General features: G+C 36.2%; 1 protein-coding gene across 1 annotated transcript in view; it reads left to right on the top strand.

Annotated features, from left to right (window-relative positions):
• The window catches only part of PLCL1 (phospholipase C like 1 (inactive)), a 360,269-nt gene that overhangs the window by 280,978 nt on the left and 62,338 nt on the right, over positions 1 to 16,953 (top strand). Inside the window, exons 2-3 of the mRNA XM_027124986.1 lie at positions 6,565 to 9,039; positions 11,747 to 11,950. Coding sequence (XP_026980787.1) covers positions 6,565 to 9,039; positions 11,747 to 11,950 — 2,679 coding nt within the window. The remainder of the gene's footprint in view (positions 1 to 6,564; positions 9,040 to 11,746; positions 11,951 to 16,953) is intronic.

Raw genomic sequence — 16,953 nt, 5'->3', positions numbered from 1 at the left:
CTCACCATTTTGAAGGCAACATAAGACATTCTCTTATTAAAGTTACCAGTAAATATCTTGATGACTGAATCCAATAAGCCACTTTAACATCTTATTTTCTAACACTTGCTCCTTCAAATCTGTTCCTTGGTTCCTGTGAGATTCACGCCCCTGGTTCTCTTACCCCTTAGCCTTTTTTTCCCTTTAGGTCTTCTCCTCTGCCCAGCCTCTTCACCTAGGTGGGCCATACTCATCTATAATCCACCATAACCCGAAGTAAACCTACTTCATTTTCAACTTTACCGCTTCTTGTATTTCCTCTCTTTTAGCAATATTTCCATTCACATCTCATTCAAACCAGAAACCTAGGAGTCATCCTAGACTGAATCAAGAACTTCTGATCTTACCTCCAATATCTTGATACTTCACACTTCTCACCCTTCCTTTTATTAGCAATTTACCTCAGGCCATCACCATCTCTTTCCTTTGGTGCTGCTTACCTACTGCACCATCTTCAGTTTTGTCCATATCACATCCTTCTAGTGCACATCCAAAGTGATCTATTTAAGATAAAAGTCAGACTTTATCAGTTTCTTCAAAACTCTTAAATGTGCTAGTTCTTAGCATGAAGTAGGTACCTATCATTGTTTGTTGAATGAATGAATGAAGAATGGAGACCAAAGGCCTCTCAGCATCGACTGTTGGGGCTCATTTGGGTCCTAGATTATATTGTCTACAATCCTTTGAAGGTTTCATGTATCAACTAAACCTTTTCTGAATTTTGCTTGGAAGTTCATAAAACCAGAATGAATATTATTAGTATAGAGTTATAGTTCATAGGTTGTCTATAAGAAAAAGATAGGCTCCTTATGGTGAAAATAAGATTTATGTGCTATATTTTTGCTTGCCTTTTAGTTATAGTCTATTAAATTTTTATGTGGAGACTTTCTTAAGAGAACTATTCAAAAATAAATGTTTCCCCCCCTCTTTTACTAAAAAAGAAAAGCAAATGTCACTTTAGTGTATTTGCATTTCTGTAGCTGGATTTCTGTATTATGAAATAAGTTTCTTTCTAATCACAGTTTTACACCTGCTGTTTTGATTGCCATTCTTAAAGTTTTTGTAAATTTTTTCTGTTTTAACAAAGAATCGTCATTCAGTTAATAACAACTTACCAAAAAAAAAAAAAAAACCATGGAAGGAATACATTACATTACAATTAGATGTTTAAACATGCTTATCAGGTCAGAGGTAGGGAAACCTGGGTATGTTTCCTTTACTCTTAAGGTTTTGTACAGTGCTTCAATATGTTCTTTTTTTGTGGTAAAATAGGCATAACATAAAGTTTACCATTTTAACCATTTTTAAGTGTATAGTTCTATGGCATTGGGTACATTCACATTTTTGTGCTGCTTTAGTACACTTTTTTTGAAATTATTATATTGAAATAATTCATTATTGAGACTCAAAACTGTGCTTTCATTGAATAAGCAGAGTTCTCTCTGGGGCTTATGAGTGTGTTCTGATGAAAAATGATTTTGTTTGCTGAGTTTTGTTAAGAAACTTGCAGCATATCTTATCTTGTTAGGCTCAGAGAGCAAATACCAATGGGAACTTATGGAAACAGGTTTATTAATTCGATTTATCTGAACATTTTCCCCCAAATTTAGTTTAATAAAACATGTTTAGGGAGCTATAAAGCCTTTACTCTTGTGTGGGAATCTCATGTGTTCATGACTGGTACCCTACTCCTAATAGTGTATGAGCAACAGTATTGTAGAAAATAATGAAAAATTAAAAAAAACCTAGAACAACATTTGACCATTTTCCCCTAATATTTTGAAATTATTCTTAAGATTAGACATCAACCCTTATATCATGAGGTTAGATAGAAATTATCTTTGATATGCATATATTAGAAACAGTGTTCATAGACAAATCAACGTCTTGTACTGTTTTAATAAAAGACTAAAACATTTGTCTGTTGCTTTGCCAGTTTATGAGACTCTTCTTGATTCTGATGATTAAATCCTTCATGTAGAGTATTGATTAATTTAAGAAGACAGTAGATCCAAATGTAAGGTCTTATCTGGAAATGTTCAGAGAACATATAAACACAGTTTGGTTTATTTATTTATATTTATTTATTTATATAACTTGATTAAATGTGATCCCTTCTTGTGAAATTATAATTTGGAAACTTAAACACAAAACGTTAGGAGATAGAAAAAATGGAGCTCAACGCCTGACGAATTTTTGGACCCCACTAGAATATTAGGCTAAGCTTTAATTTAGGGGATAGAGGCATCACAATGTGCTGTTCATACTTTTTATTTTGTAAGCTGCTCTAAGAAAAAATTTTGGGAGGAGGAGGAATTTGTACTCTAGCCTCTTCTTTTCATTCCAGAGTGAGGAAATTTAGCTTTGAAATAAATGTCAAGTTCTCATACCTTATAATAATCTCCTTATAATAATGACCTTATGGTCATTGGAGTCAATTCAATCATCTCATGAGCTAGAAACTGGCAAGAGCACACCGGAACTAAAAACAAACTTTGGTTTCTCTTGGAAAGTGCCAGAAGTACCTGTCTTCCTAATATGTAGATAACTGCAATGGATTTGCTCTTATTTCATCATCAAATTTTTTTTGGTGTGTTTATCAACAGGAAGATCTATAACCAGTACTTTAATTTTCTTCAGTTGGAGATACCCCCAGTCTGTTTATTAGAATAGTACTCCTTTCCCACCATCAATCTGCTAAGATCATCTTGAGGGAACTACAGAGGGGTGTAGGGCTCAGCAAAGAGGCCTTGGTGGTGAAGAAGCTCAGAAAGAGATTTGGAGTAGCCCGTCGTCCCCGTCCACTCTAACACAGTTTCCATCTCCCCTTCTGCCAACTTTTCAGAGCTAATGCATAGCTTCACCATTGAAAGAACAGACGTAGAGAAACATCAGAGTCCTGAAACTTTTCCGGCATATTTTGAATATAAATAATCTTGGCTCTAGTCAACAGCAAACTATTTGTTCATATGTACTATGGCTCTCTCTCTATATTATATATATAAAGTATATATATTTGCTTATTTGGGGGCTTGTAATAACTTTGGATTTTGTCCTTTGTGAGACGACAACCTAAAGATTGTTATCTTTTCCACTGGTTCCGAGTTTTAAAGCATTTTAGGTTAAGTTTTATAATCATGTAAAAGTTGCATGTCAAGGCAAGAAATAAGCATTACAAGGCAGGTGGATTCTTTTGTAGGGTAGATATAAAACATTTATTTCTTGAAGACTTATCTTACTAGGAGAGAAAGTCTTGATATGAGGCAATATCACCACAAAGAAGAGAGGCTTATAAGAGAAAGCTATTCTGACAGCAGTAGTTTTGCTCTCAAAAAATAGTGGCTGAAGTCAAGATTGGCACTTAGACCATGGAGAAGGATGGTATAATACCATGCATAGGGTAGAGGAAATATATACATGCATTCGGAGGAACACTGATTTCCCATTTAAGCTTTGTTATAAACTATTAGAGGTTTTATAATTCTGTTGACAATCATCTTATTTGGAATATGATCTGCTTATATAAAAATAATATTTAATGTGAAAGCTCTCAATACTTAAAAGTCTAGTGAAACAGTAGCTTTAAAAGCTGAGTCACAGTCTAATTTACCATCACAATTCACAGTTTCCTTCAGTATTTTACTTGTTAGATTAATCCCATCTCAGCAATACCTTTAGGTTCTTGCCTTGATGATGTGGAAAAATACACACAAACATCTGATATTTCTGAGCATGTGGGCTGTGACAAATTTAAATGTGTTCTAATAGTGCATCTGCATATAAACAGCTGAAGATTTATGGTTGTTTTTTAACTTAAAGATGAGGAAATTGACCACTGTGGGATAATTAAAAATAACAACTCTCTGGGAAAGCAGGGGCTAAGTTCTTAAATGCCAGGGCACCAAGAGACAATATCCTCTAATCTAAATTGAGTAATTTATATCTTTGTCACTTGAAGATCAGACATATATTTGAGTTAATGAATCACCCCACCTACATCCCATAACTAAAGCAAATTTTGTTTCTTTTTCACAGGCAAGGTTTTAGTCAATTGAATAATAAATCATCCTGCCTTTTTCTGAATCATAAGATAGGGAGACTCTTACAGGCAAGACCACAATTAAATGATACCCTAGAAGAGAGATTCTAACCTGTTTTAAAAGAATGCCTGAAGGAAACAGCCTAGATTACTTTGGCTACACTTTTCAGTGTTTAAAATAGTAATAGCATATGGCTGTTTTTAAACATTTTCAGTTTTTCACTGAAGATCTGTCTTAAATGCTCATAGGTCAGGAATGAATCAACTTCTGGATAACCCCCAATATCCTGGTCGGTGCCTACTGAAAGCCCTACAGAGACCAGGTGTGTGATGAAATGTTCCTCTCCCTTCAAAAAGATTAACCTTACAAAGAATATTCATGAACATTTTCTCTTTTGAGTCTCACAGTAATGCTCTATTATATATAATGATTATTAGTTCCTACTTAAAAGCAGAAATTAAGATTCAGAGAGGCTAAGTAACTTACCCAAGGTCACTAGTGAGTGGAGTAATACCAACTGGAGACTAGTTATTTCTACCCTAAGGACCATGCCCTTTGCTCTCTATACTTTGCTGCCTCTTTGATATGCTTTATAAAATTGGGCACTTTAAACATGCACTAGGTACTTTTAGGAAATTTGTTCCTGGGAGAATTATCTGAATTGATAATATGATTGGGAGCATTGTTAATTTGAGTCTATGGTCTGAACAGAAGAAAGTGTAAAGAAAAATCCAGTTTTAAGTGGCATTGTTCAGATATTCAGTGCAAATGAATTGGGAGTGAGAGACACAGTGGATGGTCCAGGACTAAGATGAAATACATCATCTTATGATTATGAGTGTCCAGAGGACTGGACCTGAAATTTAGAAAAGACAATAGGTGAAAAGACCTAGACACACCCAAGACGGAAATAGCCACAAGAAATTCACCTGCTTAAAATACACTAATCTGCGCAGATGAAGTTTGATGCCCTGTTGTTCAGGGAAGGGCTAAGTGGGCTGAGGAAATTGGGACTCTGTGAGACTAAGAATCAAGGACACTTACAGAAATGGGTAAAAGGTAAGATGCAAGTGTTCCCTGTGAAATCTTATGGCAAAAGGCTTTGAAATTTAATTCACATTGGAAGAACCTCAAAAATTAGTTGAGCCATTCATATTTCTGTTTGGTTTTACACAGTGGCTGCTAATAGCATTATACTGAAATGTAGGTGTGAATCTCATAATGTTCATTTATTTTTATTTTTTTATTGAAATATAGTTGATTTACAATGTCTTAGTTTCTGGTGTACAGAAAAGTGATTCAGATATATATTACATATATTATTATATATATATTCTTTTTCATAATGATTTATTACAGGAGATTGAATATAGTTCCCTGTGCTATACAGTAGGACCTTGTTGTTTATCTGTTTTGTATATGGTAGTTTGTATCTGTTAATCCCAAACTCTTAATTTATCCCTCTCCCATTCCCTTTCCCCTTTGGTAATCATAAGTTTGTTTTCTACATCTGTGAATCTGTTTCTGTTTTGTAAATAGGTTCATTTGTATCATATTTTAGATTCCACATATGAGGCATATCATATGGTATTTGTCTTTCTCTTTCTGACTTACTTCACTTAGTATGATAATCTCTAGGTCCATCCATGTTGCTACAAATGGCATCATTTCATTCTTTTTTATGGCTGAGTAATATTCCATTGTATACATATCACTTCTTCTGTTTATGGACACTTAGGTTGCTACTGTGTCTTGGCTATTGTAAATAGTGCTGCTATGAACATTGGGGTGCATGTATCTTTTCAAATTAGAGTTTTCATCTTTTGCTGGATCCTATGGCAACTCTATGATAAATGTTCATTTAAATTGTTTACCTGTGTCTGAAAAATTGCTCAGGTGAGAGTCATTTGTCTATTGTTAGCTCTCAATCTGACTTTCAAGTTGCCTTTATTCTTCAAAATAATTTGAGGAAAAAAAGTGATTTTTTTTTTTTTAGTTAAGCTATATTGTAAGCCCTTTTTGATGTAATGCATGTTAAGGTAAAAATCTTTTATTTGAACTAGTTTTAAGTATAAAAATTAAACTGTTGCAAAGTGTAAATGAGAAAAACTTTTTAAAGAAATCCAGCTTTATTTCTTCCATATATCTATAGGGACATGAGCAAGGTTGTTAAAATACCAAGAGGTAGAGGATCTTAGGAAATCTACTTTAATGAACAAATAAGAGTGATTTGTAGTTAACTTAATACTTGATTTTATTTCAAAGAACACACAGGTGTTGGAAAAATAAGTTTTTTTCCTGAACTTAATGATATCAATTTTCTTGGCAATTTCTCTTTTCTGAAACAGTGAAAAGGTAAAATTTAGGCTAGCTCCTGTCCAAATAATCATAATAGCTGAATGGAGTCTGAGGCACTCGTAGAGTGTTATTGAATTTGTCTATTTTCTTAAGGAAATTGACTCATTATTTTCAAATTGCTTTACAGGATCCTGCAAACCAAAAATGTGGTGGAAGAAAGAAAACCGTGTCTTTCAGCAGCATGCCGTCTGAAAAGAAAATCAGTAGTGCGAGCGACTGCATCAGCTTCATGCAAGCTGGCTGTGAACTGAAGAAAGTACGGCCAAATTCTCGCATTTACAACCGTTTTTTCACTCTGGACACAGACCTCCAAGCTCTTCGCTGGGAACCTTCCAAGAAAGACCTTGAGAAAGCTAAGCTTGATATTTCTGCCATAAAAGAGATCCGACTGGGGAAGAACACAGAAACATTTAGAAACAATGGCCTTGCTGACCAGATTTGTGAGGACTGTGCCTTTTCCATACTCCACGGGGAAAACTACGAGTCTCTGGACCTAGTTGCCAATTCAGCAGATGTAGCAAACATCTGGGTGTCAGGGTTACGGTATCTGGTTTCTCGAAGTAAGCAACCCCTTGATTTTATGGAGGGCAACCAGAACACACCAAGGTTTATGTGGCTGAAAAAGGTGTTTGAAGCAGCAGATATCGATGGGAATGGGATTATGTTGGAAGACACCTCTGTAGAGTTAATAAAACAACTCAACCCTACCCTGAAGGAGTCCAAGATCAGGTTGAAGTTTAAAGAAATCCAGAAGAGCAAAGAAAAGCTAACCACCCGAGTGACCGAAGAGGAGTTCTGTGAAGCTTTTTGTGAACTTTGCACCAGGCCAGAAGTGTATTTCTTACTTGTACAGATATCTAAAAACAAAGAGTATTTGGATGCCAATGATCTCATGCTTTTTTTAGAAGCTGAGCAAGGAGTCACCCATATCACCGAGGACATGTGCTTGGACATCATTCGGAGATATGAGCTTTCTGAAGAGGGACGTCAGAAAGGGTTTCTTGCAATTGATGGCTTTACCCAGTATTTGCTGTCACCAGAATGTGACATTTTTGATCCTGAACAAAAAAAGGTTGCCCAAGATATGACCCAGCCATTATCTCACTATTACATCAACGCCTCTCACAACACCTATCTCATAGAAGACCAGTTCAGGGGGCCGGCTGACATTAACGGGTATGTTAGAGCTTTGAAAATGGGCTGTCGAAGCATTGAACTTGATGTAAATGATGGTTCAGACAATGAACCAATCCTTTGTAATCGAAATAACATGACAACACACCTTTCCTTTCGAAGCGTCATAGAGGTGATAAATAAATTTGCCTTTGTGGCTTCTGAGTACCCACTCATTCTTTGCTTGGGGAATCACTGCTCCCTACCCCAGCAGAAGGTAATGGTTCAACAGATGAAAAAGGTCTTTGGCAGTAAACTCTATACTGAAGCACCTTTGCCGTCGGAATCCTACCTCCCATCACCAGAAAAATTAAAAAGAATGATCATTGTGAAAGGAAAGAAATTGCCTTCTGATCCAGATGTTTTAGAAGGAGAAGTTACAGACGAAGATGAAGAAGCTGAAATGTCTCGAAGGATGTCAGTAGATTACAATGGTGAGCAGAAACAAATCTTGCTGTGTAGGGAGCTCTCTGACTTGGTGTCTATCTGTAAATCTGTTCAGTACAGGGATTTTGAACTATCTATGAAAAGCCAAAACTATTGGGAGATTTGTTCATTTAGTGAAACAGAGGCCAGCCGAATTGCAAATGAATACCCAGAGGATTTTGTAAATTATAATAAGAAGGTCTTATCACGCATCTATCCAAATGCCATGAGAATCGATTCCAGTAACCTGAATCCACAGGACTTTTGGAATTGTGGCTGTCAGATTGTGGCAATGAATTTCCAGACTCCGGGTCCAATGATGGACCTTCACACAGGCTGGTTTCTTCAAAATGGAGGATGTGGTTATGTTCTAAGGCCGTCTATCATGCGAGATGAAGTTTCTTACTTCAGTGCAAATACAAAGGGCATTGTACCTGGGGTGTCTCCTCTAGTGCTTCATATTAAGATCATCAGTGGTCAGAACTTCCCAAAGCCCAAGGGAGCTTGTGCCAAAGGGGATGTCATAGATCCCTACGTGTGTATAGAGATACATGGAATTCCGGCCGACTGTTCAGAACAAAGAACTAAAACTGTACAGCAAAACAGTGATAATCCTATTTTTGATGAGACATTTGAGTTTCAAGTGAACCTGCCTGAGCTGGCCATGATCCGTTTTGTGGTTCTCGATGACGACTACATTGGGGATGAATTTATAGGGCAATATACAATACCGTTTGAATGTTTGCAGCCTGGATATCGGCACGTTCCCCTCCGCTCCTTTGTGGGTGACATCATGGAGCACGTGACTCTTTTTGTCCACATAGCAATAACTAATAGAAGTGGAGGAGGAAAGCCACAGAAGCGCAGCCTTTCAGTGAGAATGGGGAAGAAAGTTCGGGAGTATACCATGCTCAGGAATATCGGTCTTAAAACAATAGATGACATCTTTAAGATAGCAGTTCATCCCTTACGAGAAGCCATAGATATGAGAGAAAATATGCAGGTAGGAAAAATCCCATACTGTCCTCCCTTACCCCTGAGTCTTCTGACCCCTCGCTCACCAGTGAACACTGTGTTTTACTAATGATCTGATTCCTCAAAAAATTATCACAGAGGATGTGTAACCCCATGTACTGCTGAATTGCCTGTGATAAAACAGATATTTAAAAAATAATTTATTGGGGTATAGTTGATTTACAATGTTGTGTTAGTTTCTGCTGTACAGCAAAGTGAATCTGTTACACATATACATATATCCACTCTTTTTTAGATTCTTTTCCCATACAGGCCATTACAGAGTATTGAGTCGAGTTCCCTGTGCTATACAGTAGGTCTTTATAAGTTATTTATTTTATATGTAGTAGTGTGTATGTGTCAATCCCAATCTTCCAATTTATCCCTCCCCCCCCACCCAGTAACCATAAGTTTATTTTCTACATCTGTAACTTTATTTCTGTAAAACAGATATATTTTATGTTTCTAATGGTGAATGCTGTGTTAAATCTGGCCTGAAATCTGGCCTGAACTAAGCCAGCTAATGGAGTATAAATGTAGCAAAATGCTTTATATATCCATTAAATGTTCCTAGTACAAAACTAAATTGATATATGGGAATGTGTATATGAAACAGTGTGAAAAGAATAGAATATAAAATATTATATGTGCATGTAACATACAAAATTTTATATATACAAACACATGCATACTAATTATAAGTATACATGTAAAATATTTGCAGATAAGAACACAGAAGGGTATTTGAAGTCATATAAAACAAATGTAATGCCTATTAGATGATGTCTTAGTTGTTTGTGTACAACAATAATAAATTACCCTCCATGAAACAAAGAAGACTAATAAACAAACAACATTCAGCACTTGAACTTGTTGAAAACTATTTAGTCTTCTCTTAGAAATGTGCTTTAATTGAAAGGACATGGATTCTGGATTAAACTCTATCCCTGTGTGATCTTGAGCAAATTATTTCAGATATCTGGCCATCAGTTTTCTCCTCATAAGGTAAGAAAAATAGTAATAATTACATCACAGGATTATTATGAGAATTAAATGAGAGTATATGTAAATTACCCAGCCTTAGCATGTAGGAATTCAGTGTCAGTTTTCTTGCCTTCATTAATGCTTATAATCAGAGATGGCTGCAAACTTTTTTCTTCAAGACTATTTAATATGCTTATTCTAGGCTCATGTTACTAAGAAACAATCAAACGGCAAATGCTTGCTTAGTTCCTGCAATGTGCAAGAAGATGTTGTTTGGCAGAAGCAGTAGGAGTCTATGTATGAGAGCAAAACAGGAGAGGAATATTTTTCAATGTACTTTATCTGTTCCTTTAACTAACATTTTTATAGTAACCTTCACCAAAAATCCCTACATTCAAAATAGAAAACAAGCTTGAAGAGGTTAAGTAATTTTCCCAATATTGCATTTAATAAATAGGAATATTGAGCTTTAAATCCAGAATTAACCACCACCAAAACCCAATGATCATTCATGGTTTTTAGTCATGTGATGCTGAACGCCAAACCATGACTTGGTGAAAACTTTATTTTTACATTATTTCACAGAGGAATCCTGGAATGGGTTTAAAATCAATTTTAAATCACCAAAATGGTAGAAAATACTATATTATATAAACCACATACAAATACTTAGATTGTAAACGTATAACTTGTTGTAGGTTGCCTTGGCTGCTGTTTTAAAATTAGGCTCCAAATGTCAGCATTATCTACCTGACTTTTTCTGACATAATTCTATAACTATTATAAACCCCTATGTTAGATTAGTTATAAGTCATTTCTACACCTGACTTTATATATTAGAAGTAGATTTTATGTAGTTCTATATAATTCTTGGAATATGTCCTTTGCATGTATTACGTGTTTAAAATACATAATAAGGAGAGTTGGCTATAGATAAAATTTTTCCAGTTAGTACTGATAATTTATCTCACCTCAAATTTCTTTTGGTTTGGGATTATTTAGAGCCTAATTACTAGAAAAATGAATACCATCATTGTCACTGAATTCATGAGACACGCATTAGGTTAGGTATTGTTCATTGTTAGTAGACATAATTTCTATTTCAAATGAATCTTTTAAACGCCTGTCACATGGACAAATGTAGCTTTACGTGAAATGTGTTTTATTGTGTGTGTCTGTCAGGTGCATTTCTGGTGAGATGACAAAGGAATACCACTGATGGTTATGTGAAAGGAGTATGATGAGTAATAGCAGCCTTCTACCTTGAGGGGAAAAACTCAAAGAAGATGCACTCCAATGTACAACCACTGACATGCTTTTATGATTATCATGATACAAATTTAACAAGATATTCATGATCAGCCAATATTAATTTGTGTGCATTGTCCAGAACATTTCAGATATTCCAGAATATTCCACAGCCCTGCTTTGAAAAGCACTATGTAGCCTTGGGTCATAATCTGCTTTGCTTTGTGGCATATTTGTGGCAGTTGTTAAAAGCTGAGAAAGATGAAGTGTAGTTGTGAATTAGCTCTGCGTGTTATCTCCATGCGTATCTCAACATTTTTGGTTGGTTATAATCCAGTTTGCTTCAAATTTCATATGTATTTAAGGGTATACTTTTAATGAATATACTTTTGTGTAAACCTAGAAGTGCTGGGGGGGATGTATCATGTGGTCAGAAGTGTAATTCCATGTTTTCTTCCCCACAGAACGCCATAGTGTCTGTTAAAGAACTGTGCGGACTCCCTCCAATTGCCAGTCTGAAGCAGTGCCTGTTGACCCTGTCCTCTCGGCTCATCACCAGTGACAATACTCCTTCCGTCTCTCTTGTGATGAAAGACAACTTTCCTCATCTGGAGCCTCTGGGGGCAATTCCAGATGTGCAGAAAAAGATGCTGGCTGCCTATGATCTGGTAGGAAATTGTTACTCTCTATTTTTTCTCTGTGTTGGGAGCAAATCATATGGCAGGGGCTCTTTTGTGGAACTCCAGTGAATAACACAGAGTGACTGCCTTTAAAACCTCAACTGGGAGTGGCAGGCAGAGCTGGCCCACTCAGCCCCACCTAAGCCCCAGTGGAGACCTCTGAGGCAATGCTTTGAACCTAGAGCTCCACAGATTAAAACTGGAAAATCTCTGCTTTAGCAAGCAATGAATTATTGATTAAGTCCTCAAAACTATACACAATTTCTCATCATCTAAATGACTTTAGCCTGCAATATAACCATTTAATTGCATACCTATAGGAAGTAAAATTATGCCTCAGTACTGCCTTATGATGGTTGAGACAAACTATTTCTCTGGAATTTATATTTCTAAGCTAATACTGTTATCTGATTTTTCTGAATATATAATGGAATTTAAATAGCAAATAAATTTAAGAATAACTGTATTTCTGCATATCCTAATTCCATAAAAAAATTAGGACCAAATGAAAAACTGGAAAATTTGTGACATGTGTGCCAGGTAAAGTGTAAATAACCCTAAAATAGAAAAAGCACTTAAAAATCAATGAGAAAAAAAAATGAGGAAAAAAATCTTAATCTACATCAGTCAGGATTAAGTTCAGCTTCATGAAACTAAAAATGCAAACTAATCATGGCTTAAAAATACAAAGTTTTATTTTCTCACATAAAAATCTGGAAACCAGCCATGCAGGGTGGCACTTACATAAAATTCTTAAGAACCTAGGCTCCCTCTAGCTTTCTGCTCCACCATCTCTAGCACATCCTCATGGTCCAAAATGGCTGTTGAAGCTCCAACCATAATATCTGCATTCTAACCATCAGGAATGATGAAGAGGAAAAAGAGGGCATTATCCTCTCCCTTTAAGGACGTTTCTCTGAAAAAGCATAGATCACATTTGCCTACCTGGAGTTGACACATAGATACACTTAGCTGCAAATGAAAATGGGAAATGTCTTTATTTTAAAGGGCTATGTGCTCAACTAAAAGTCATCTCTTCTGTTACTAAGAAACAGAGGTAGAGTGGATATTAGGGGACAACAAATAGTCTTTGCTTCAGAGGTGAACAGGCAATTTATATATCTCCTCACCCTAAAAAAATAATGAAAATGTAAAAACATATTTAACCTTAAAATAAGTTTTAAATTTAAGATGTTAAAGAAATATAATGAGATACTTCCCCTCTCCATCAAACTGGCAATTTTTTTCTTTTTAAAAACTGTACCTCTGATAAAGAATTTGAGGAAATGGATACTCTTATCCATCTACCTTCAGTGGGAAAATAAATTGATATAATTTGGGGGGAAAATTTGGCAATGTAATTTAAAATGTTTATCCCATTTGATCCATGTATTTCATATCCAGGGATTTATTCTAAGCCAATAGATGTGTACATAAACATTTATGGTTAATAATGTCAGCATAGAGGGATAAGTTAAATAAAATACAGTAAGCCATATTATGGACTCCTTTGAAACCATTAAAATTGTATGTTAGAATACTTAATGATGTGAAGAATTCCTCATGATTTGTATGTTAGAATACTTAATGATGTGAAGAATTCCTCATAACTTGTATGTTAGAATACTTAATGATATGAAGAATTCCTCATAATATGTTTGGCGAAAGAGTCTGGTTACAAAAAAATATACACTATAGCATTTAAGTTGTATTTATATGTATACACATCTAAAATGCTAGCAGGATATTAATAGTGATTATTTTTAAATAAGGAGAGTGAGTTTTATTTTCTTGGATATGCTTTTGTGTATTTTTTCCGTATTTGCCAAACTATTTACAATGAACCTGACTAATTTTCATAATTAAATAAAAATAAATATTAAGGAAGAAAAGAATAATATTTTATCATCTAAAAACAACTAGAAGAGAGACGTTGGGGATAAATATCCTACACCTGAAAAAGGAAGAAAAGCCCACAGAGTATATTCTGCTTATGAATGATTTTACATCTTACAAACTGTACTTCATGGTTGCTGGGGGATAAGTTTGCTTATAACCTAAATAGCATTTTTCATGAAATCAATTTTTTCATCATAATAGTAGGGACTGAAAGCTATTCAGTGAATAGGTATAGTTGCCATCTAAGAGGTGAAATTAGGATACCTGTTGCCATAGAGACAGACAGTGGAAATCACTTATTGTTCCAATTCTCTTTTAAGCTAAGAAAGAAAAATCACTCACTGAGAGGGGAGCCTGGTCCCCTGGAGCTGGGCCTGTAATAAGCAGAAAAGCACCTGGACTGTGGTCGGCCAATTTCCATTTCACATCCCCAAGCGTCCCATGGTGTTGGTACCACACCTGCTGGCCAAATAAGAACATCAGCCTTTTCTCATTTGTATTTCTAAAATGCAATTTCTAATTGCAGGTACAGCATGGTTTTCCAAAGCTTAAAATAAAAGGCTATAGTGGAAAGCAGAAATACTTCTTTTTATTTAATTTAATTTTATTTTTTGGCCATGCCACGTGGCTTGTGGGATCTTAGTTCCCCAACCAGGGAGTGAACCTGGGCCCTCGGTAGTGAAAGCGTCGAGTCCTGACCACTGGACTGCCAGGGAATTCCCATGGAAAGCAGAAATACATCTAATGAAGTGTCCATTTATAGTTCCCTATGGAAATGATTTTTCATTTTGGTAAGGAATTAAGTGTAAATATCCCTATACGAAATGGTAAACACGGCAGATTGTGGACACAATCAAAAATACTGTTAATATCTCAGCTGGTTATTTCTTTTCTGGGGTGCTGCGGATAAGGACCAGATACATGCCAGGATGATCTTGAAACACCGTTTTTACTTTAGGATTTGCATTGTATTGCTTGGCATCTTTAGTACTCTTGGTGTATTCACGTTAGTATTTATTTTAAAGATGTCTTTTAAGATACTCTGCAGATCCAGAGTGATCATTTAAAAATGTAAATCAGATCATATCACTTTCCTGCCTCCAATGGCTTCCCATTAAAATAAAACTGAAACTCCTTACTGTGGCTTACAGGGCCAATTATGACCTAGCCTTGCCTACCTATCTCACCTGCTTCCCCATGCACTCTCTCCTGCTCACTCCACCCAGTCATGTGGGCTTTCAGACTCAGCTTGTTCCCATCTCCAGGCTATTTTACTTGCAGTTCCCTCTGCTTGGAGTGTTCTTCTCTTGAATGGATAGTTGCTTCTTATCTCTTAATTCTTAGCTCAAATGTCATATCCTCAGAGAAGCCTTCCCTAACCACTGTCTCCAACTGTCACTCTATCACATAACCCTATTTGATTTCCATTATCTTACTTGGCAGTATTGAAAATACTTGACTTTTTGTTTAATTTCTGTCCTTTTCCTTTACCCTCAATTTGAGTATACACTCCAGGAGGGCAGAGAAGCTGTCTGCCTTGTTTACTATTGTTAACTCTAGCACCTAGAGCACTGCTGACACATAGTATGTTATCAATTAATGTTAGTTGAATAAAATATAGATAGATGCATCTGTATAGTTGGTGAAAATAATGTAGTTCCCATGCTATCTTTGAATGTGCTTTATGGTAAATCTTTAATCCCCTTTGTTTTTTTTTTTTCGGTACGGGGCCTCTCACTGTTGTGGCCTCTCCCGTTGCAGAGCATAGGCTCCAGACGCGCAGGCTCAGCGGCCATGGCTCACGGGCCCAGCCGCTCCGCAGCATGTGGGATCTTCCCAGACCGGGGCACGAACCCGTGTCCCCTGCATCGGCAGGCGGACTCTCAACCACTGCGCCACCAGGGAAGCCCTAAATCCCCTTTGTTATATCTCTATGACCCTACTCTAGTCAAATTGTTCCCTGTCTTACACGTATAGTTGGTAACCTATAGACTAAGGCAAAACTATGGAGACAGGAAAAAAGATCAGCAGCTGCAAGGGGCTGAGGACAGGATAGGGTGAGGGAGGGATGAAGAGGTGGAGCACAGGGCATTTTTAGGCCAGTGAAACTATTCTGCATAACAATATAATACATGTCATTATGCATTACCCAAAACCCATGGAATGTACAACACAAAGAGTTAACCCTAATGTGAACTAATGAACTCATGTGAACTAATGTGAACTGTGAACTTTAGCTAATACTAAAGTATCAATACTGGCTCATCAATTGTAGTAAATATACCACACTAATGCAAGATGTTAACAGTGGGGAAAACTGGGGGTGAGGTGGGGTGAGAGGGTATGAGGGAACTCGCTGTACTTTCTGTTCAACTTTTATGCAAACCTAAAACTTCTAAAACTAAAGCCTAAAAAAGACCCACAGAGACTATTAATAAAAACTTATTTAGGTGACTAAGGCAGAAGACGGATCTAGGGTTTATTGCCTGGTGGTGGTGGTAGGGGACAGGTATTCCCAAATGAGCAGCTTGTGTGCTCGACTTAGGCTCAAGCTGCTTAAAGATTTCTCAAAAATGGTAATGAACTGTATAGATGCCATCCAAGACGAGCTGTTGTAACCACTAAAAAAAGAATACAGATTATGTTTAGAATAAAAAGCAACCTGAAATCATTTCTGAACAGACACACATGTTTGGCCTATTTCAGTATCAAAAGAAACAAATCAGGCAACCAGGTAACCTACATTTGTTGAAAGTCAACCTGAGTGCATCAGACTCTACTACTTATCATCAGGAAATAAAATGAAAATATTCTAGAAAACATTGACCTTGAGTTCATCTGCACAGATTTTTTTTTTTCTTCTAAATTTAGCTTTGCCCTAATGACCTGAGATGGTCCTATTCTTTACCAAATACTGGCTAATTTAATATTTGGAAATATTTCCTCTAGAGGGTTTTGGAAATTCAGTCTTAAAAGTCATCTTATACTGAAATTAAAATTATAGTATCTGTGTTGGTATGAAGGAATCAAAAGCCAAATATATCCATAATAGAGTGGATTTATTTACGTGGCATAATTTCAGAAGACACCCC

The sequence above is a fragment of the Aethalodelphis obliquidens genome, unplaced genomic scaffold, assembly GCF_003676395.1.
Source record: "Aethalodelphis obliquidens isolate GAN/ISIS:26980383/991018 unplaced genomic scaffold, ASM367639v1 scaffold2, whole genome shotgun sequence".
In the NCBI taxonomy this organism is placed as follows: Eukaryota; Metazoa; Chordata; class Mammalia; order Artiodactyla; family Delphinidae; genus Aethalodelphis; species Aethalodelphis obliquidens.
The sequence above is the reverse complement of the archived record's forward strand: the minus strand, read 5'-3'. Positions and strand labels throughout refer to the sequence as shown.